This window comes from Oncorhynchus gorbuscha, linkage group LG13 (genome assembly GCF_021184085.1).
Source record: "Oncorhynchus gorbuscha isolate QuinsamMale2020 ecotype Even-year linkage group LG13, OgorEven_v1.0, whole genome shotgun sequence".
NCBI classification, from domain to species: Eukaryota; Metazoa; Chordata; class Actinopteri; order Salmoniformes; family Salmonidae; genus Oncorhynchus; species Oncorhynchus gorbuscha.
Window position 1 is genome coordinate 80389369 of NC_060185.1, and position 24083 is coordinate 80413451.

At 42.1% G+C, this 24083-nt stretch overlaps 1 protein-coding gene across 3 annotated transcripts in view; it reads right to left on the reverse strand.

Annotated features, from left to right (window-relative positions):
• The window catches only part of LOC123993582 (ecto-NOX disulfide-thiol exchanger 2-like), a 345502-nt gene that overhangs the window by 118507 nt on the left and 202912 nt on the right, over positions 1-24083 (reverse strand). For all 3 annotated transcript variants that reach the window (XM_046295899.1, XM_046295898.1, XM_046295900.1), the window contains one exon: positions 21787-21930. In XM_046295899.1, the coding sequence (XP_046151855.1) occupies positions 21787-21930 (144 nt within the window). The remainder of the gene's footprint in view (positions 1-21786; positions 21931-24083) is intronic.

Below are 24083 nucleotides of genomic sequence, written 5' to 3' on the forward strand. Positions count from 1 at the left end.
TATATATGAACTGACACATCAAAGGAAGAACGCTTGTTCTCACTACAGAGCTGTTAGAAGTCAGTCTATGCAATGCAGAAAGATGCACAACAATCTGTGCTATACAAGACAATTGTAATCTATGATAAACAAGTGGCTGTTCCTTCCCAGCTCTAAACCTCTGAAAACAGTCCAGAAACTGAGCGGAGCAGAACATTTAGCTTTTGTTGCGTTTTGACATCTCAATTTGTATGGGTATTCGGCCAAGTTGGGAAGCTTCAATTGCTGGAGAACACCGAATCCAGCAAATACCTATATGAGGATCAGCTAACCATCAATTATTGAGTAAGAAGTATCCTCACTGTATAATGCTGAATAGTTTTGTTGATATATTTCAATGTTAAATTACTGTAGTTGTGGCTATTTCCAGCGATGCAAAAACTGATGTCAAGGAAAATGAGAACGGGGTTGTGGGTGGAAATGCCCCAAAGGAGACTGTTTTACCTATGTTTATCATGGAGAGAAACATCCTAACAAAGGAGGAGGCCATAGACCAACCCCATTAAGAAGGAGGAGCTCTACCACAGTCTCATACATGAAATTAATCCAGCTCTGGCGTACATACATCTTCTCAGTAAGGAAGCAAAGGCAAAGCTTCTAATCAGAGTAATAACAGTCAGAGGAAAACATGTTGTGTTCAAAGAGAATAATATGTTCAGTTTGAAGTTTCATGTCTGACCAAAACTCAATTCAACTTACAATTAAAGAACTACCTGAATCAGCAGATGATAGTGTTGTGACTGAGTTTCTTGATAAAACTGGATGTAAGGTGGTGGGGAGATCGATCAATCATGATGAAGTTCCTGGGGCGGCAGGGTAGCCTAGTGGTTAGAGCCCTGGACTAGTAACCAGAAGGTTGCAAGTTCAAATCTCAGAGCTCACAAGGTACAAATCTGCCGTTCTGCTCCTGAACAGGCAGTTAACCCACTTGGCCGTCATTGAAAATAAGAATTTGTTCTTAACGGTCTTGCCTAGTTAAATAAAGGTAAAATAAAATACTACAACTAATACCGTCATTGTTTGTCAAGAAGTCACTAGTGCATGACAGTGTTGTATCAACTAGGTGCAGGGGCTCTTGTGAAATATGAAGTGTTGCCACGTCCTGCTCCTCCACCCACACAAGGGAATGATATACTGTATCGGAAGAGAAGGGAGGGAAAGAGAAAAAAATCTAAAGGAGGTTGCCAAGCAAATGAATGTAATCATTCCCAGTGAGATGGATGCCTGTCCTTACGTGTCAAAGAGATGAACGAGCCAGGAGGGAAGAAGAGGGGGATCCCTGCATTTAATCCATCAGGCTCCCCAAAACACTTGACAAAACCTGGCTCTGTGGAGTCATTTTCTGTTTGTCTGAGTGGGTGTCGCCAAGGTCCTGAAGATTAATGTTTTTGGAGAGCAGAGGAGACTTTTGTCCTTTAAAGGAGTTTCAGCAACAACAAACACCTTTAAGAATACCCTTGACTTCACCATTAGTCTTCTGTATCAGAGAATGGCTCAGGTACAGTATAGAGTCTAAGCCCAGTTCATCAAAACTCCATGATAATATACACCATTTGGCAGTCACCTTTATCCAAAAGCCACGTACAGTCATGCATGCATAGATGTTTTATGGATAGCCCCAGTGGGAATCCAACCCACAATCCTGGTGGAAAAAGCACTGTGCCTCTGCAACACCAACAGAGGCACACAATGACCTCAGATATAAAGATTTATCCTCAAACTAGAGGAAATGTCATTTGTTGGATGTTGTTGATGTAGTAGAACCAACAGAAATGAACAGTGATCTAGATACCATCTGTGATACAGTGTAACTTAATGACAAACCTGACAAAATGTCCTAATAACTGGGAATCAATAAACAACAGGATGGAGGATCGTCTTTAGAGATATGACCAAGTGGGGCTGACATCAGCAGCAGAACTACAGAAAGAGAGAATGAGAGTGAACATGGAATCAGACTGGATTGCCAGACAACCCTTATAGAAGGTTTGTATTGTGTCAGATAGATCAATAGAGGATAGAGGAGGGCGGTTTCAGCCAAGGAAGATGGAAAGAGATCCTCTGATCTGACCATCAGCTGCAGCAGAGCTTCAGCAGAGAGAACTTCAGCAGAGAGCGTGAGAGAGAGATGAGAAGGAAGAGAGTAGCTCAGGGAAAGGTGTGAAATGTGGCTTTCACACATTATCATTGTGAGCAGGAACCTGAGCAAAACCTTGTTCCCCTCTTGTGGTCTATGGGAAACCTTAAACATCAGTTATATACTAAATTTAATTTAGGAGTAAGAGAAAGTAGTGGAAATTGCTGCACAATGTCACACAGACACACTCCAGCCAACACACACGTCAAGCAACCCAATCACCTTTTTCTCATCTATAAAACTTCAAAGGCTTTTTGCCTCCCTCTGAAATCAATTATGAAACACAATTCTCTGCGCTCTCTCGCACTCACCACAGCGGATCAATATCTCCTTTATACTGAGTTTAATGAAACTGCTGGGAGCCTCAGCTGACTTAGATGGCTTTTATTTCTTGTCCATAATGAATGAGCAAGCAACTAAATCGTAATACCAGAGGTCCCCCCTTTCATTCATTCATTCATTCATTCATGAGCCCCACCCAATCAAATGGTGGGCACACTGCTCTCACACTTCAAGGAATGTGAGTAAGGGAATGTGTTCTTCTAGAAAGAGGAGAAAGGGTAGAAAGAGGGGAAGAAATGAGAAATAGCAGGATGGTGAAGGGGTGGAAGAGTGCTGCAGCTCATTTACAAGCCCCGCTGTGACAGCCACAGAGAGGCAGCTGCTGTGGGTCAGTGGAAACGACTGGAGGGGGAAAATGAGAGAGGCAGAAAGGGAGAGAGACCATTCGACAGACAATGTATACACCCTGCACACCCTTATTGCCAAACAAATAAAACAAAAGCAAAGTCCTTTCGTGCTTTGTTGATTTAAAAAAAGCTTGACTCAATTTGGCATGAGGGTCTGCTATACAAATTGATGGTAATCAGTGTTGGAGGAAAAACATATGACATAACATCAATACACACAAACAACAAGTATGCAGTTAGAATTGGCAATAAGCACACTTATTTCCTCAGGGCCGTGGGGTGAGACAGGGATGCCGCTTGAGCCCCACCCTCTTCAACATTTATATCTATGAATTGGCGAGAGCACTAGAACAATTTCCAGCACCCGGCCTCACCCTACTGGACTCGGAAATCAAATGTCTACTGTTTGCTGATGATCTGGTGCTTCTGTCCCCAACCAAATAGGGCCTACAGCAGCACCTAGATCTTCTGCAAAGATTCTGTCAGATCTGGGCCTTGACAGTAAATCTCAGTAAGACAAAAAATAATGGTGTTCCAAAAAAGGTCCTGCTGCCAGGACCACAAACTCCATCTAGACACTGCTACCCTAAAAACACAAATAATTATACCTACCTCGGCCTAAACATCAGTGCCACAGGTAACTTCCACAAGGCTGTGAAAGATCTAAGATACAAGGCAAGAAGGACCTTCTATGACATCAAAAGGAACATAAAACTCAACATCCCAATTAGGATCTGGCTAAAAATACTTCAATCACGTATAGAACCCATTTCCCTCTATGGCTGTGACGTCTACTCACCAACCAAGAATTCACTAAAATGGGACAAACGCTCAATTAAGAGACTGCTTGCTGAATTTTGCAAAAATACACGCAGTGTTAATGCGAAATCCAAACAATGAATGCAGAGCAGAATTAAAACAATACAGCTAGTTAACAAAATCCAGACAAGAGCTGTTAAATATAACTACCTAAAAGGAAGCGATGCCTACACATTCCACCACAAAGCCCTCACCTACAAGAGATGGACCTAGACAAGAGTTCCCTCAACCAGCTGGTTCTGGGGCTCTGTTCACAAACAGATCCTACAAAGCCCCAGGACAGACAATTGGACCCAACCAAATTATGAGAAAGCAAAAAAAGTTTAACTATTTGACACATTGAAAAGAATCAATGTTACGGATACAGTTATCCTGTGAGTGTATCCTGTGTGTGTTTCTTTTCTCTCCTTCTCCCCTCACAGGTGAAAATCATCACTCCCCAATCAGTCAACAATCAATCATCAATCAGAAGACACACCTCCTCCTATTTCCTGACCTATCACAGTTCCTTCCCCATGGTTTAAAACCCCCATTTGTTTGTTCTAGAGCTCAGCTCAGCTCAAAGCTCAGCTCAATCTCTCTGTAAATGCCATGTCTGTAGGTCTCGGTGTTTCACTCTCGCTTTGTGTCTTAACCTCTCTTTTGTTTAAAGCACCTCCATAGCACTTTGTCATCACCTGTGAGTATTGTTTTTGGTTATGGTGTTTGTTTGTTGCTGGTGGGAAAAGGGGAAACCAAGACAAGTCGCCCATGGGCATACACTACCCGTAGGTGAACTTTGTTAAATACACTAGGTAGAACTGGGCGGACCACCCACTGTATTTTTGGTTAGTTAGCTGTTAAAGTAGGCTAGTCTAGCTTAGCGGTGTGTTTTTGTATATTTATTGTTTCTTTCCTTGGGTCCAGCTCAGCCCCTTTTCCTGCTCCCCCCATTACCGTGTGTTTAAATAAACCTAGAGTTTGACGGTAGATTTCTGTTGTTGTGGTTATTTCGTGCACACTTACTTTGTCACAATAAGAATTTGCAGGAGTTATGTTACGGGTCTCATTACCATCCCCCCTAGACTGTCGGGCCAAAAGGGATTCGTAACAATCAACCAATGCTATCTGGCCCTAAACAGAAAGTACACAGTGGCAGAATACCTGACCACTGTGACAGACTCAGTGAGCATAGCCTAGCTATTGAGAGAGGTCACCATAGGCAGACATGGCTCTCAAGAGAAGACAGGATTTTAGCAAAATGTATAAACTCCCATATGTGTTAGGTGAAATACCATAATGTGCAGAAATATGTGGCTCATTGCAATTAGAAAAGGGCAATTAGTGGAGTACAAACAATTGTAAATACTACCAATACTTTATCTTACCCCACCATTCGTACTACAACTATTTGCACATTGCTAAAACACTGTACATAGCTGATAATGATGCTTGAAATGTCTATTGTTTTGAAATGGTAAGTTCTAGTAGTTTGTTGTTGAATTTGTTTCTTCTCATTTTTGTTTTTCACTTGCTTTGGCAATGTAAACATTTTTCCCATGCCAATAAAGCCCTTTGAATTGAGAGAGAGAGAGCACGCTAGACAGAGGAGCGAGAACCACAGGAAGAGTATCTTTTGATGTGTGTGCTGCTGTGAGCGTGGTGCTGAGTTAAAAGGGGGGGATTATTGCATCACCTCTCAATGAGATGATAGATGTGGAGGGAGAGAAAGGAGGGCAGAAAGAGACAGATGTTGAATGAGACTAAGAGCTGAGTAAGGTCTTCAACACTCATCCGCAAACCTATAGACCATATCTCCCCAGGCCGAGAAGCATATGACAGGGAATTCTAGAGGTACTTTATACCGTTTCAACTTTGAATATGTGATTTTGCGAGCTTCAAAAAGAGCTCATACCTCGACAGCACATCCTCTGTCTGCCTCTCAGGTCAGGGGAGAAACAGACCGAATAGAGTTCAACATAGCTACTTGTTGTCCTCCAGTACCTGTGTGAGACCAAATGTCATCTCCAATTAGAGCTGATATCATAGTGGAGGTGACAGTGGGGCCAGCGCTGGCCCTCAGAAAGCTCTGGGCTTTTGATTTAAACGAGGACACAGAGAGCCCGGGGGTCTTTCCTGTTGTACTGAGACTGCAGCCACAGTTTGGTCCACTTAGGCACAAAGGTAGAGCTGTGAGATGCATAATTCAACAGGCCAGCCGGGAGGCATATTGGAGAGAGTGCTATTCCCAGCTGGCTTATCAGAAAGACTGTTATTCCTCTATTTGGATGCAGTCTCAGACAGAGGTGTAAATTGTACAGTGTGCCGCTCTCTTAATGAAGAACATTGGGATAAAATACCTTGACAACCCTTGGGTTGTAAATTGAACTGTGTTTGTGTGTGTGTGTGTGGGGGGGGGGGGGCAGAGCCGAGGAGGTCTGGAATTAGATATTATGTTAAGATGAAAGCCCAATCACAGAAGGACGTGGCTAAACTTTGTAAACATTTCCTTACACTCTGCTATAGAGTTTGTAGAGGACTTCTCTCCCATTTCTTTACTCGTTTTAAACCAAAAACAGCTGGGCTTGAGTGGTCTAATTGATACCAGTGTATCTGGTAGTGAACGGGGACTGGGAGTGTGCGTTTAATGTTGAATGGAACATAATGTACAGTACAAATGTCCCAAGTGGGACTCAGATCCTCTCACAAGCCTCTTGATACTGTGGACTACAGCCAAGCAGAGTGAGTCAGTCAAGACCTGAAAATGGTTGTCTAGCAATGATAGCAATGATCAACAACCAATTTGTCAGACCTTAAGAATTTTGAATTGAATAATTGGCAAATGTTGCACAATCCAGATATGGATCGTTTAGATACTTGAGTCATTTAGATACCCAGAAAGACTGACAGCTGTAACCGCTGACAAAGGTCCTTCTACAAAGTATTGACTCAAGTGTGAATACTTATGTAAATGTGATATTTCTATATTTCATTTTCAATATATTTGCAAAAATTTTCTAAAAATATGTTTTCACTTTGTCATTGTGGGGTATTGTGTGTAGATGGGTGAGAGAGAAAAACAATTGAATCCATTTTGAATTCAGGCCGTAATGGGTATGAATACTTTCCGAAGGCACTGTATATCATTCAAATATCCATTTAAATGGTGGCCGATATTGAGAGATAGGTGTACACTCCAGCACTGTTTTGCGCTGTAATGCATAAGAGAGGGCTGCGGGCTTGCCCTCCAGCTGGGAATGGAATGTTCTAAATTATCAATCAATCATTGTAATGCCTCAAACAAGACCTTCTTCAAATTCTAGGCAATTAAAGTACAGGCCATTTTCCTTTTTTCTTAAAGCTATAAGAATGAGCTGACTCAAGTAAGAAACATGGCTTTTAACCTGTGACAGATATGATCCTCTACACAGAGGCATATGAAATAATAAACAGCTTCACTTACAAATTATTCCATACCAAGTGGTGCAGAATGTACACACTGAATAAGATTTTAATCATATCAAAAAGAATAGGTCTCCCTACAACAACACTGCAGGGAGAGACAGCGTTCACTCAGTTGATAGCATTGACTTTCTCTCTGTGGGGCCATATTCCCCAGGCTGATAGACGGAGGGAGAAACTCATCACACAGCTAATTGTTCATATTTCCTCCAGTGTGTTGTGTCTGGATGGCTGAAAACACAGGCAGCTGTCTCCTCTGTTATAGTAGAAAATGCACTGTGATACGAGATACGAGACCCCTGAGTAGTGCCCCCCCTCAGATAAGTGACAACGCACAGCAGCTAACATTAGTGATAGCCTCAGATTTAGAAAGACAGACGTACTGAAACTACAGCCAGCTTCAGAAAGGACAGAAGCCATTATGTTTTGGGCTCCTCAGATCCCATATGTATGTATTCAGGATGTAGAGAAGTGCTGCATGCAGCCCTGAGTCTTGGCAGTCAAGACAGGAAGGCTGGATGGCGCTAAGAGTAAGAAGAAAGCACTGATGGGTAGGGATGGCCACAGTTATTTGAATATCCGAAAGGACGTTAGTATTCTAATACTTTGAGGAAAATCATATGCCTATTTTAATGAAAAGGTTTTGATCTGTGACATTGCTACACACAAGAATATACCATGACATTTGAAATTATTTTGAATGTAGTTTTTATGATGTGTGCATTTCATATATACAGCCATGGCGGATGCCCCAAAAAGACATGCCGTACAGCCTACACGGGTTTTATGCATGTAGCTTGTTGGCACAAGTCACAGGCTCCATAACTAGCAACGTGAAGTGGGAGATCTCTAATCAATGCAAAAAAAATGTAATTAAAATTACGGCATTAATTAAGTTAGCTAAATGAGGAAACAGGTAGGTTGTTTAATCTGAATGGAGTTGCTATAGACAAGTGTGGGGAGCGCAGCAAAAAAGCCTTAACTAGCCTATCCTAGCTAGCTTCTTTACATCGATTTGATGCTGTAAAGACAGGAACTGACAAATGGGACGACAGAAACTTGTAAATGCCACAGATTATCTAACTAGCACGATCCAGTAGCTACTTTTTCTATCTCCCTCCCTCCCGTGTCACACACCACCGGCCCCGGCCCACCCCCTGCGCAGCAAACACGTGTCCAAGTTTATACAAAGTTATTTGAAAAGTGAAATTATTTATTGATGGGACTTGGGACAGGAGAGGAAGGACGAAGAGCGAGAAAGAAGCCCCAGTTCCCTGCCCTTTTAATGAGTCCATCACTAGTACGGGTGGGTCGGTGAGTTTCACATCAAAGGGATTGCCCATCTGATCAAAATGTTGCTTGACTGTTGTTGTTTTTTAAAATATGGGGCAACGTTCGGCTGGAGTTTTCATATGAAAGGGCCCAGGAGAGCATTGATCCGGCAGGCTTAGTCTTCCTCTAAACTCTACTGTACAGTACTGAATGTCTTGGTCCCAAATGGCACCCTATTCCCTATATAGTGCACTAACTTTGACAAGTTAATTTTTAAAAAGAGTGCACTATAAAGGAAATAGGGTGCCATTTGATGCAGACGGTGTCCTTTAAGGATGCCGACCACATCAATATGAAGTGGATCATTGAACTGGATTTACAACGTGTCTTAAATCTAATTTCCACACAGAGGATCTCAATTACGACCCATGAAAGACCCATTGGTTTATGTAGTCACACACCATGATTCCACAAGAAAATAGGAACACGGAAACGCTCATGCTCAGTTACACAAAGCTACACTAAAACAAACACAGATGTAAATGTACTGCCACACACATGGATGCACACACACAATCTGCAGCATAGTCTCCGCTCTAGCACAGCCTCCCCAGCTGCAGTATGACAGTTACCTGGACTCAGTGGTGGAAAAAGTACCCAATTGTCATACTTAAGTAAAAGTAAAGATACCTTAATAGAAAATGACTGAAGCAAGGTGTTGTGGCTGACAAGCTCCCTGATGTATACTGCAGGAAAACCACAGCTTGTTATGTAGAACTCAAATACACTGAAGACAACAGTCAATGTCACTCAGCTCTACCCACACGTCAGGTTAATCAACCTTGATCAAGTAGTCCAATCAACAACTGACCAGCTATGTTCAATGTAAGCTGCGCATGGGTGTGCAGAAGTAGTATGTCTGTGCAGAGAATCACGAGTTTAAACTTCACTCAACTTCCTAGTTTTTCCCTTTAGTTAACCTCTTCAGTCTACCCTCTACTTTTTCGAACATTCTGTTAAAAATCGCGCAACATTTCAGCGCCCTGCTACTCATGCCAGGAATATAGTATTTGCATATGATTAGTATGTGTGGATAGAAAACACTCAGACGTTTATAAAACTGGTTAAATCACGGCTGTGGCTTTAACATAACGTGCGTTTCATTGAAAAGTGCAGGAAAATCTGATCACTGAAAGTGGAAAAATATATCCATCCGCCGCTTCAACCCATTGTTATGGGCGAAATACATTAAATATGGCTGAGGATGCAGTACCTACAGCTTCCACACGATGTCAACAGTCTTGTCATTTGCCTAGGATTTGTTTCTTGGTCAAACGAACAAGACAGCCCATTTCTTCCGGTCTCCGACCGGATATTTTGGTTGAGAAATAGACGGACAGTATTTCAAGATGGATCCCTATAGAAAACACTTCGTCTCGTGATTAATTTGATAGCTTATTAACGTTTACTAATACCTAAAGTTGCATTACAAAAGTATTTAAGTGTTTTGTGAAAGTTTATCGTCGACTTTTTGAATTTAAAAAAATGACGTTACGTTATGAAACGCTCTTTTTTTTCATTTATCACACAGTCTACATAGAACGATATCTAGGCTATATATGGACCGATTTAATCGGAAAAAAAAATACCCAATAGTGATTATGGGACATCTAGGAGTGCCAACAAAGAAGATGGTCAAAGGTAATGAATGTTTTATATTTTATTGTGCGGTTTGTGTAGCGCCAAATATGCTAATTATTTTGTTTACGTCCCCTGCAGGTCTTTTGTGGTGTTACATGCTATCAGATAATAGCTTCTCATGCTTTCGCCGAAAAGCATTTTAAAAATCTGACTTGTTGCCTGGATTCACAACGAGTGTAGCTTTAATTCAATACCCTGCATGTGTATTTTAATGAACGTTTGAGTTTTAACTAATACTATTAGCAGTTAGCGTAGTGCATTTGCATTTCCAGAGCTCTAGATGGGACGCCTGCGTGCCAGGTAGAAGCAAGAGGTTAACACTATCAACGTTTCCCTCTACTGTGCAAATTGTAATCGAATCAACGTAATATTAGCCACATTCAATGCAACATATCGAAACAAAACATACGATGCAAGAGATTGAAGTTGGATTTATTGCATTGACAGGCACGACTCAGACCCATACTCTACTCAGGTCCATACTCTACACAGACCGGTGCGCCATAACCAACCAGTGCTGCAATATCACCATTGCCATATACGGATCTGTGCCATTCACTTTGAACTGGACTGTGTATACAGCATGACTGGATGCAAGTAGATGTGCTTTATGAGATCAAAGCGAGAGCTGCATGTAGCCAGGTGTGTACATGTGTTCATATTATTTGGTAATTATTGAGTTATTTGCCCAGTTATTGCTAATGTCTAGTCAACAGTAGGGGAGTGGTTGCTTCCTACAAGAGCACCACGTGTGCATTTCTAGCCATCTTTGAAAAGCAAGTTAGGTAAAGAGCTTATTTTACATCTTAAAGGGGCAGTGTTGTATTTTGGGGAAGTGTTGTATTTTGAGAGAGCCTTGAATGAGCCAAGTAGCCAATAGGGAAAGCATCATTTGTCTGATTCTCTGTAATAATGGCATGGAAATAATGCATTTTATTTTGTAAAGCGATTTCTTGCATCAAATTCAGTCACCTCCTGCTCTGAAGAACAACTGAATAAACAGGTTAATGTCAATCTCTAAATGTTTATTTAACCAGGTAGGCTAGTAGGCTAGGTAGGCTTTGTTTATTTAACCAGGTAGGCTAGTTGAGAACAAGTTCTCATTTACAACTGCGATAGTGCACATAACAGTGTGAACAGACAACAACACAGAGTTACGCTGTAGGCTGAATGATATAACAGCTAGCCTACATTGTTTTAACTGTAACTTAAAGCTGGCACAGTCTCAGTGTTCACAGTAAACGTTCTCCAGAAGTTGCACAGAATTATCGCAACGTTCAAGTTTGCGCTCAGCAGACCTGAAATTTGCTCAGTGCTGAAAAAACATTGCTAACTAGTCAGCCAAACAACTGAGCAAATAAACTCAAGGCAAATAATTGAGTTTGATAAAGAGACTCTCTGGTACAGAGCGAGAGCGAGAGTGAGTGAGTGAGTGAGTGAGTGAGTGAGTGAGTGAGTGAGTGAGTGAGTGGTGAGTGCGAGTGGTGGTGAGTGGTGGTGAGTGAGTGGTGAGTGAGAGAGAGAGAGAGAGAGAGAGAGAGAGAGAGAGAGAGAGAGAGAGAGAGAGAGAGAGAGTCAGTAGCTGCAGCAGCACGTAATGAGTCAAGAAAGATGTGAAAAATGGTCAATGCAGGTAGTTAAATAGTTAAGCAATAGGTACCTGGACAAACTATGTATCAGTCTTAAGGCTTGGGGGTAGACGCTGTTCAGAGTCCTATTGGTTTCAAACTCGGTCCATCTGCACGGATTTCCGTGCGGTAGAAAACACTCTCGACCTGTTTCACTACAGCCCCGCTGGACGTGAATGGGGGGTGCGCTTTAGTCCAGCAACTTTGTCTTGCTGACGTTGAGTGAGAGGTTGTTGTTCTGGCACCACACTAACAGATCTCTGATGACCTCCCTGTAGGCCGTTTCATCATCCTCAGTGATCAGGCCTACCACCGTTGTGTTGTCGGCAAACTTAATGATGGTGTTGGGAGTCGTACGTGGCCACATAGTCTTGGGTGAACAGGGAGTATAAAAGGAGACTAAGCACGCACCCCTGAGGGGCCCCTGTGTTGAGGATATGTTGTTGCCTACCCTCACCACCTGGGTTGGCCATTCTTTAAATCCAGGATTCAGTTGCAGAGGGAGATGTCTAATCCCAGGGTCCTTAGCCTAGTGATGAGCTTGGGAGGGCACACTGGTGTTGAACTCTGAGCTGTAGTCAATGAACAGCATTCTCACATAGCTTTTCCTTTTGTCCAGATGGGCAAGGGCAGAGTGCAATAGAGATTGCATCATCTGTGGATCTGTTGGGGCGGTATGGGAATTGGAGTGGGTCCAGGGTGTCTGGGATGATGGTGTTGAGACATGACTAGCCTTTCAAAGCATTTCATGGCTACAGATGTGAGTACTACGGGGATATCGTCATATAGACAGGCTACATTGACATTCTTGGGCACAGGGATTATGGTGGTCTGCTTGAAACATGAAGGTATTACAGATTGGACCCAGGAAAGGCTGAAAATATCAGTGAAGACACTTGCCAGATGGTCAGCGCATGTTCTGAGTACGCGTCCTGAATGTTAACCTGTTTAAAGGTCTTGCTCACATCTGCTATGGAGAGGATGATCACACAGTCAATACGGAACAGCTGGTGCTCTCATGCAGTGTTGCTTGCCTCAAATTAAGCATAGACAATACTTAGCTCGTCGAGTAGGCTTGCTTCTAGTTGGGGTATGTACGTACGTCGTCAATGCACTTATTAGTTAAGCCAGTGAATGATGTGGTAAACTCCTCAATGCCATTGGATGAATCCCGGAACATATTCCAGTCCGTGCTAGCAAAACAGTCCTGTAGTTTAGCATCTGCTTCATCTGACCAGTTCCGTATCGAGTGTGTCACAGGTACTTCCAGTTTGAGTTCTTGCTTGTAAGCAGGAATCAGGAGGATAGAATTCTGGTCAAATTTGCCAAATGGAGGGTGAGGGAGAGCTTTGTGTGTGTGTGTGTACACACACCATATAGGCTGCTAAACACCACCATGTCAAATCTCCAGTCATCATAATCCTGACTGTCACTCAATGTCCTCACTGTCACAGAGACTATAATATCCAGCTGTAGGTCTGAGAAAAGTGCATAGGGCCTGGTTTAGGTAAGCCAAGATGGCATTCTCTAGTATCTCGACACAGCAATACATCTCCATGTACCTCAAACAGCTCAGTTCTGACAGGGTAAATAGCCATTCACCTGATTTATCACCTTAAACAGCACTTCCCCTGCCAACATTGGTATAAAGACAGTTACCCAGGTGAACTCAAAGCCATAACTTTGAAGTTCATGCAAATGCCTCTGACATCAGTGTATGATATACGTGGAGGTCTGAGTAACACATATGATCTTACATTAAGGCTGTGGCATAGTGGTCGTTACGTCAACAGAACCAGAGTAGATGATAGAAGGAAGAGACCCAGAGAAGGGCATCCGTCAGAGGGAGGCCAATGGAGAGAGACAAGGCCTGGGTCACACACTCCAACGGCACCAGTAGCAATGACAAACCAGCCCTCAGCAGATCCACTAGGCTGTGTGAAAAGCTCCTTGCAATAAATACTGTATTGTTTCAGGGCTTTCACCATAAAAACACTCCAAACCTAACAAGCACATTGAAAAATGACATTTTCAAACCCAGCAGACATGCTGTTCTCGAAGAGATTGTATGGAAAGAGCTGCTGATCTTTAGAGAACGTAGTAGATTATTGAGAGAAAACAGCAGGTCTTTTAGAGAAAGTAGAAGACCCAATCAGAGAAGAAAGCAGAAGACCCAATCAAAGAAAGCAGAAGACCCAATCAAAGAAAGCAGAAGACCCAATCAGAGAAAACAGCAGGTATTTTAGAGAAAGCAGAAGACCCAATCAGAGAAAACAGCAGGTATTTTAGAGAAAGCAGAAGACCCAATCAGAGAAAACAGCAGGTCTTTTAGAGAAAGTAGAAGACCCCATCAGAGAAAACAGCAGGTATTTTAGAGAAAGCAGAAGACCCAATCAGAGAAAACAGCAGGTATTTTAGAGAAAGCAGAAGACCCAATCAGAGAAAACAGCAGGTCTTTTAGAGAAAGTAGAAGACCCAAGCAGAGAAAACAGCAGGTCTTTTAGAGAAAGCAGAAGACCCAATCAGAGAAGAAAGCAGAATACCCAATCAGAGAAAACAGCAGGTATTTTAGAGAAAGTAGAAGACCCAATCAGAGAAGAAAGCAGAAGACCCAATCAGAGAAGAAAGCAGAAGACCCAATCAGAGAAGAAAGCAGAAGACCCAATCAGAGAAAACAGCAGGTCTTTTAGAGAAAGCAGAAGGCGCAATCATAGAAAACAGCAGGTATTTTAGAGAAAGCAGAAGACCCAATCAGAGAAAACAGAAAGAAAGCAGAAGACCCAATCAGAGAAAATAGAGGTATTTTAGAGAAAACAGAAGACCCAATCAGAGAAAACAGCAGGTATTTTAGAAAGCAGAAGACCCAATCAGAGAAAACAGCAGGTATTTTAGAGAAAGCAGAAGACCCAATCAGAGAAAACAGCAGGTATTTTAGAGAAAGAGAAAGCAGAAGACCCCATCAGAGAAAACAGCAGGTATTTTAGAGAAAGCAGAAGACCCAATCAGAGAAAACAGCAGGTATTTTAGAGAAAGCAGAAGACCCCATCAGAGAAAACAGCAGGTATTTTAGAGAAAGCAGAAGACCCCATCAGAGAAAACAGCAGGTCTTTTAGAGAAAGCAGAAGACCCCATCAGAGAAAACAGCAGGTATTTTAGAGAAAGCAGAAGACCCCATCAGAGAAAACAGCAGGTATTTTAGAGAAAGCAGAAGACCCCATCAGAGAAAACAGCAGGTATTTTAGAGAAAGCAGAAGACCCCATCAGAGAAAACAGCAGGTATTTTAGAGAATGCAGAAGACCCCATCAGAGAAAACAGCAGGTCTTTTAGAGAAAGTAGAAGACCCCATCAGAGAAAACAGCAGGTATTTTAGTGAAAGTAGAAGACCCAAGCAGAGAAAACAGCATGTCTTTTAGAGAAAGCAGAAGCTCAAAGCAGACGGCTGATCCCAGAGCAGGCCTGGGTTTGGTCCTATACGGTCTGACAGCCATCTGTCTGGGATGACTCACAGTCAGTTAGGCTACACTTTTATTCACAAACACTAAAATACACCTTCACAAGCATACACACAGTACAGATGTGAACCATCCTAAATGTCTCCTCTTTATCTTTTCCCAGGTTGCATTCTGCCAGGCTGTCCAATGACGAGCTGAGCTCAGCCACCCAAGGTGCCATATTAGTAGTGCATTACAGCAAAGCAGCCAGGTGGAGACACTGAACATGTGTACAGCACTAACATATAGGAATGAAGACAAAGCTGGGAACCTTTGCTCCCTGCTACCCTTCACACCCACATGTCTGAGCTGCCACTTTTCGTTTTCTGTCTCAATACCAGGAGAACAGTCCGCTGCGGTATCATTCTACTGCACTTACCATCCACACCCTGGGAATCAATAGAATTTTATTCAGCACAGCTCTGCTACCACTCGCTAAAGGTTAATGAAGGTGGAATTGGTTTGGAGAAGGTTAACCATTCCCTCTGCTTTTTGCAGTGTCAGTGACTTTCTTTTCACACATTTACATTTTATGGATTTTATTAATTGCACAAATATGACATTGAATAAAATATTCCTATCACATTACTATCAACATGCTGTTTAAAAGGCTGAGATATACTACTCCAAACCCATGTCTATGTTTTTGCTTCATTTCAATATTATATATCTACTTTTTTTGTACCCTTTCTTTCCACAATTTTGTGGAATGTTCAATTGGTAGTTACAGTCTTGTCCCATCACTGCAATTCCCGTACGGACTCGGGAGAGTCGAAAGTCTAGAGCCATGCATCCTCCGAAACACAACCCTGCCAAGCAGCACTGCTTTTTGACACACTGCCCGGAAGCTAGTCACACCAATTTGTCTGCTAGCATGCGCCCGGCCCGCCACAGGAGTTACTAGAGCGTGATGGGAAAAAGGGATCCCAGCTGGCCAAACTCCCCTAACCGTCAATTGTGCGCCGCCTCATGGGTCTCCCGGTCGCGGACGGCTGATTGAACCCAGGTCTGTAGTGACGCATCAAGAACTGAGAAGCAGTGCCTTAGACCCCTGCTCCACTCAGGAGGTGTTAGGGCAACAGCCGTGTTACAATACTATAGGCCAGTGTTCCCCAACTGGCGACCCGTCTGTTCCAAATTAAAATAATTTGTCTTGCCCAGTCACCCTCTGAATGGCACACACACAATCCATGTCTCAATTGTCTCAAGGCTTAAACATCCTTCTTTAACCAGTCTCCTCCCCTTCATATACACTGCTGGATGTGGATTTAAGAGGTGACATCAATAAGGGATCAAAGCTTTCACCTGGTCAATCTATGTCATGGAATGGTGGTTCCTAAAGTTATCGTAAACAAATGTAAGTCAAGTTTGAAATTATTAGGTTTTAGCTTCTTCTGTTTGGGCTTCTTGCGGTACATTTGCAGTCTACAAATTATTTGTAGTTATGTTCCGACCCCATGAAAATAATAATCTAGTTCATGATGCCTGCTGTAGGTGGTTGAAACTCATTCAACACAACCTGAGAGTTTCAGCATCAATGCTTCCTAAGTGGACAGTTTGATTTCACAGAAGTGTGATTGACTTGGAGTTACATTGTGTTGTTTAAGTATTCCCTTTGTTTTCTTTGAGCAGTGTAGTAAAAATAAAGAAAAACCCTGAAATTAGTAGGTGCGAAATTTTTCAAATGGCTGGTAAATTAACATTTTCCCGGTCACGTTGTCCGACACACACACACACACACACACACACACACACACACACACACACACACACACACACACACACACTTTTTGTCAGAGTGACTTACAGGAGCAATTAGGGTTAAGTGCCTTGCTCAAGGGCATCTGCATAAGTCACCTAGTCAGTTTGTGTATTTGAACCAGCGACCTTACTATTGCATTATTTTTCTTGATTGTTAACTCTGCATTGTTGGGAAAAGGGTCTTAAGTAAGCATTTCATGGTAAAATCTAGTCTACACCGGCGCATGTTACAACATGCTATTCAGTATTTTTCGTTAATTTCACCTTTATTTAACCAGGTAGACCAGTTGAGTACAAGTTCTCATTTACAACTGCGACCTGGCCAAGATAAAGCAAAGTATAAGTTGGCTATACCATCTTGGCCATCCCCCACAGCTGTACTGTATAAGTAGGCAAAACCATCTTGGCCATCCCCCACAGCTATACAGTACAAGTAGGCTATACCATCTTGGCCATCCCCAACAGCTGTACAGTACAAGTAGGCTATACCATCTTGGCCATCCCCAACAGCTGTACAGTCCAAGTAGGCAAAACCATCTTGGTCTTTGGTTGGTTATATAAAGACAACATGAAGAACAGCCATGCAGCATGGCACACTGTGGCTCAGCTTATGTGATGTTTAAATGCCAGATTTCCTTGCCATGGACGAATGCATCCTCAACTTTACAAGGCAAAGCTATATACAAATCTTAGCGAGTATGCTAATGAAAGCAAGCTAATGTGCTGAAATATTTACTGATTCCATTCTACCAGGCCCAAGACATAATGACTCCATTCTACCAGGCCCAAGAAATAATGGCTCCATTCTACCAGGCCCAAGACATAATGACCCCATTCTACCAGGCCCAAGACATAATGGCTCCATTCTACCAGGCCCAAGACATAATGGCTCCATTCTACCAGGCCCAAGACATAATGGCTCCATTCTACCAGGCCCAAGACATAATGGCTCCATTCTACCAGGCCCAAGACATAATGGCTCCATTCTACCAGGCCCAAGACATAATGGCTCCATTCTACCAGGGCCAAGACATAATGGCTCCATTCTACCAGGGCCAAGACAAAGACAATGAATTAACTCTGCATTTCCTTTCATACCGCCCTAAATAGAACACCATAAGCCAACATTGTGTTGGGTATTCTCTAACAAAGTGTTGAGTAGGCAGGATTCTCTTTGCACTTTTTAACTTTCCAGGTTTTCCCAGTGTTGACTTATTAATACAATGTCGTCATAAAAGCAAAACATGTTTTAGTTATTGCATGAATTACAAGGTGTTGAGCGGGCATGAATTCAGTTTTCCCCAGCTGATAGGCTATTAATAGAGTGTCAAAGCCATTAAAACTAAAGACAGTTGCAGTGTCTGTTAGGACACCCATTGCTAATGTAAGTTACCACTTCTGCTGCTTGTTTGAGACATTTAGAAGTTTAGTGGTTTAAACTTTACTACACAGAGTAAACATCCTTTAAACATCACTGTTTGCGTCTTGGGAATCTCTCACTGCATACATTATCCCCCCCATCACCAGAGGAACGGTGATGCTGAGTGTGCGTGTTTCTGCGTCTAACGAGATGAATATATCCATTAGAATTCCTTAACGAGGGTAAATCCACATGGCTGCTAATTAGTCCGTGCTCCATCTTCTCACAGAGCTGGAGGACTGGACTGGTTCTTGTGATGCTAGAGAACATTAAAGCCACTAAATGTACCCAGCTCCAGATGCAGCAGATTGTCCCCATTTAACAGGTTTTCCATTAGGGAGCAGATTAATGTAACACAGCAATAATAGATATAATGGCAGTGTTCTGAAAGGCTGAGGGACCCCGGCTCTGTCGTTAATGGTAAGTCATCATTATCTAATGTTCTGTTGCTAAGCAGGTGCACGTAGACAGAGCCACTCTTGAGGGTTTGTGAGGTGTAACACGTCTAAACCAGCACACAGCGTGAGGTTTTAACGTGTAAGGATGTTAAAAACACCATACTTTGATTAGTCACTATCTTTTTATCTCTCTCTAAGACACCGTAAAACAATGAGTGCTCTCCCCTCCAAAGGGAAATAGTGTATTAGATTTGTGTGCAGTGGCTTTGGTCTAAAGTTCTCTGACTGGCTTTCATCTGAGCAGTGACATTACACAGTCTCTTAAACAAACATGCACTCAGAAAACCAGGCAGACTGACATGTCATGTACTATGAAACGTTCCATTTACGTACACCCAATCAGCCTACTATTTACAACGCAATTACGGATATTGGGACACGGTCATTCACACAGGTTTTCACAATGACGAGCACTTACATGTGAGCCAATATTTTATGTGTCTCTCTGTGCGTATATTTACAGGACAAGACTGACACTCTATCCAAGGTTTATCGGTCATTCACCCTTTCAATAGGCTACATTCATTAAAACAGAGCTTTTCGAGGTCTGTTAGATGTCTCAGACTGAAATTGAGAATACTGTCCCTTAAATGACCATAAGATCTCATCCCCGTTCGTGGTTTCTTTCTTCGTCTTCGTAAGTGAACTTAGGATAAAAAACTTCAAGGGTCAAGTTAACCTGTCAGTAAATTATACCATGAATGCCTGAACACGCAACACACTAGAGCATATGCTGAGGCAAGAGAGCATTGAAGTGTGTTGATTCTCCTCAGGTTATCTGTCCCTCTAGTCAATTTCAGTGCAACTGTTCAGAGACTGACATTGTTCTGCACAAACACCATGTTTATTAAATACAAATCGAACGTGTCCTTATGTACCTCCATCAATCTAAACCTACTCAAGGTCTTCATGTCTAGCTCTGGGTTGGTAACAACACAGAATAATTCAGAATAATATTAATTAGTGAGAACTGAAACTCACGAGAAAGGGTCATTTTTTGAAAATTTTGCACAAAGACGAATGATAAAAAGAGTGGTTTAACAACACTGACAATTAATCCTGACCAATTAAGGTCACCAAGACAGCAGAAAACACACAGCAACACCTCTGTCTTAAGGCCCGTCTCATTCTACTTGTCATAATGCAATTAATTAGAGACATTCTTTAATTAGAATGCACAGCCACTGATTAAAACTAGGCCTCATTTAGTAATGAAAAAGTCAACAACACACACATGAAAGCGGGGGCGCACGCACGCACACTTCCTCTCAGCACATTACCCTCCGTGTGACAGATCACTCCGTGAGAGATGCCTGAAGGCATTTCTGAGCATTGATTGGCAGGTGCTGTAGGCATGGTAACAGCCAGGCTAAGGTGTGAGAGCTGCAATCCCAGCAGACCACAATCCTGCAGCTTTAGACAGACAGGCCTGACCTCCACACAGGACTAACTGGCAATAAGGCCCTCAGGATGGAAAACATGACATTTTACCAAGTTGACCTCACTTTAAATGATTCTCCCAGTTTCATAGTATAAAATGCATAGGTACAACTGATGTACACCTCAATTGTAACAGTATTTTATTGTACCTGGAGGAAGAGCTGTGTAGTGTTATGTACTTCTTATATACTGCAGTAATATGACAGTACTATACTGCCCTACCAAGCAAAAAGGAAGTAACTGCTGATTTGGTCGAAAACTAGATAATGTCATTTTTGCTACATTAAATACATGCGTAATCATGTGGACAAGTATCCTGCCTCTATTGTATTGTGTTTTGGATAAAATGGGGGTCATGTTAGCAGTAACTGCATAAAGTTACTGTGAAACCAAGGTAAATAAAGCAATTTCTCTCAGTTCCACGCTATGAGTGGTTACTGCCTTTTTGCTTGGTAGGAAAGTATAGTACCTGGAGGCAGAGCTGTGTAGAATTATGTACTTCTTATATACCGCAGTAATATGAGAGTAATATAGAACCTGGAGGTAGAGCTGTGTAGAATTATGTACTTCTTATATACCGCAGTAATATGAGAGTAATATAGTACCTGGAGCCAGAGCTGTGTAGCGTTATGTACTTCTTATATACCGCAGTAATATGAGAGTAATATAGAACCTGGAGGTAGAGCTGTGCAGTGTTATGTACTTCTTATATACCGCAGTAATATGAGAGTAATATAGTACCTGGAGCCAGAGCTGTGCAGTGTTATGTACTTCTTATATACCGCAGTAATATGAGAGTAATATAGAACCTGGAGGTAGAGCTGTGCAGTGTTATGTACTTCTTATATACCGCAGTAATATGAGAGTAATATAGTACCTCGAGGTAGAGCTGTGTAGCGTTATGTACTTATTATAAACAACAGTAATATGACTGTACTATAGTACCTGGAGCCAGAGCTGTGTAGCGTTATGTACTTCTTATATACCGCAGTAATATGAGAGTAATATAGAACCTGGAGGTAGAGCTGTGCAGTGTTATGTACTTCTTATATACCGCAGTAATATGAGAGTAATATAGTACCTGGAGCCAGAGCTGTGCAGTGTTATGTACTTCTTATATACCGCAGTAATATGAGAGTAATATAGAACCTGGAGGTAGAGCTGTGTAGTGTTATGTACTTCTTATATACCGCAGTAATATGAGAGTAATATAGAACCTGGAGGTAGAGCTGTGTAGTGTTATGTACTTCTTATATACCGCAGTAATATGAGAGTAATATAGAACCTGGAGGTAGAGCTGTGTAGTGTTATGTACTTCTTATATACCGCAGTAATATGAGAGTAATATAGTACCTCGAGGTAGAGCTGTGTAGCGTTATGTACTTATTATAAACAACAGTAATATGACTGTACTATAGTACCTGGAGGCAGAGCTGTGCAGTGTTATGTACTTCTTATATACTGCAGTAATATGACTGTACTATAGTACCTGGGGGCAGGCTGGGTCTCTTCCTCTTAATGCTCTTCTCAGCTCCGTTCTCCAGGGGACAGTCTGACACCAGCGGCACGTTTGAGTTGCTGAACTGCAGGGGTTCGTTGTTGGAGGACGGGTCAAAGGACAACGGGTTCAGTCCTGAAACACAACAAGCAGCCATGTTCAACCAGATGGACCATAGATCTATAAACCACAACAGAAACAACAAGCAGCCACGTTAAACCAGATGGACCATAGATCTATAAACCACAACAGAAACACAACAACCAGACACGTTCAACCAGATGGACCATAGATCTATAAACCACAACAGAAACACAACAAGCAGACACGTTCAACCAGATGGACCATAGATCTATAAACCCCAACAGAAACACAACAAGCAGACACGTTCAACCAGATGGACCATAGATCTATAAACCCCAACAGAAACACAACAAGCAGACACGTTCAACCAGATGGACCATAGATCTATAAACCACAACAGAAACACAACAAGCAGACACGTTCAACCAGATGGACCATAGATCTATAAACCACAACAGAAACAACAAGCAGCCACGTTAAACCAGATGGACCATAGATCTATAAACCACAACAGAAACACAACAAGCAGACACGTTCAACCAGATGGACCATAGATCTATAAACCCCAACAGAAACAACAAGCAGCCGTGTTAAACCAGATGGACCATAGATCTATAAACCACAACAGAAACACAACAAGCAGACATGTTCAACCAGATTAATCTAGAGTTAGACACTATTGTTTAACACATTCACAATATATCCACAGAGCAGAGTACATAGGCTACAAAAATGTAATATGTGAAGAGACAACTACAAGGAGAGAAATGTATGCCACAGACTGACTCCGGAGAAGTATAAACTGTTTTATTTAGACTGTGGAAATACAACTCTATTCAACCATAAGAAACCATATGTTCAGGATCTAACAAAGTCCGGAGTTAACATACTTCACTTCTTGAAGGAAACACTTTAGAGAGCCCTACAACTTAACACTATGTCAGAATCTCCAGATCCTGTCTCTCTGTTCAGGTCTTTAGACAGTGGGGACACTATGGAGCATCTCAGAACCAATAACAGTTTCTGAACATCTTTTCTGGTCTCTTCTAATTTAGCGGTTTAATTTCTATCCCAGTATATTTCTGTCCTGAGAGGAACCAAGATAGAATTAAACACACAAAGACCCCTGTGAGTTATGAACCCACCACACACTCTTCATAGAAGTCCAGTATCTAAAGTGACTACCATTAGTTATGAACTTAGACTTCTATGAAGAGTGTGTGGGTTCATAACTAATGGTAGTCACTTTAGATACTAGACTTCTATGAAGAGTGTGTGGTGGGTTCATAATGAATGGTAGTCACTCTAGATACTAGACCTCTATGAAGATTGTGTGGTATCTAAAGTGACTACCATTAGTTATGAACCCACCATACACTCTTCATAGAAGTCTATTATCTAGAGTGACTACAGGCTCCAAAATAGCAATGAGCCAATCTGTCCAACAGCTCCAAGCAGAAAGTCCCTTCCTAAAACCAGTTCTATTCCTCCCACAGATGGGTAGCGTCTTTCAGAGGAGCCTTTAAAGAACCGGTCGATGTGGCATCGCGACGTGTCAGACTAAACATATAATTATTTCATGAATTGGCCAAGTGCAACTGTGCTCTCAGCTTAGCAGTGGTGTCTCTGCTCGGTTTGGCAGCTGCGCGGGTGGGAGGGAGAAGCCTGTGTGCTTTGCGGATTACCAGATATTTTTCCTGCAGTTTTATTGAAGAGCACAAACAATGTGTTTTGTGCGGGGGAGTGCTTATTAATGTGTTTTGTGCGGGGGAGTGCTTAATGTGTTTTGTGCGGGGGAGTGCTTATTAATGAGTCTCAAAACAAATTAAAACAACACGTCCTGACAAAACATCCATAGCATGACAGTAAACCCAGGAAGTTCTTTCAGATCAGGACAGAATGTTTCAGGAAACGGTGCTTCGACAGTGGAGAGCAAGTCAGCAAGCAAGGAATTGTCATCATTTTATAACAGGTGATGAGCAGAAATAAGGGAGTACTCTCTCATAGTAGATGGGAGTTTTTCTTTCAAACAATCCCCTTCTACACAGCTAATAGCTAGCTACACTACAAAAATGTAGGCCTACTGTACAGCTTACTGTAGAAATTATTGTTGAAAACAAGTCTAGGTTGGAATTGTTGCTGTTTAAATACAAGTGGAATAATCTGATTGAAATATATTGGGAGTATATATAGTGGAATAAACT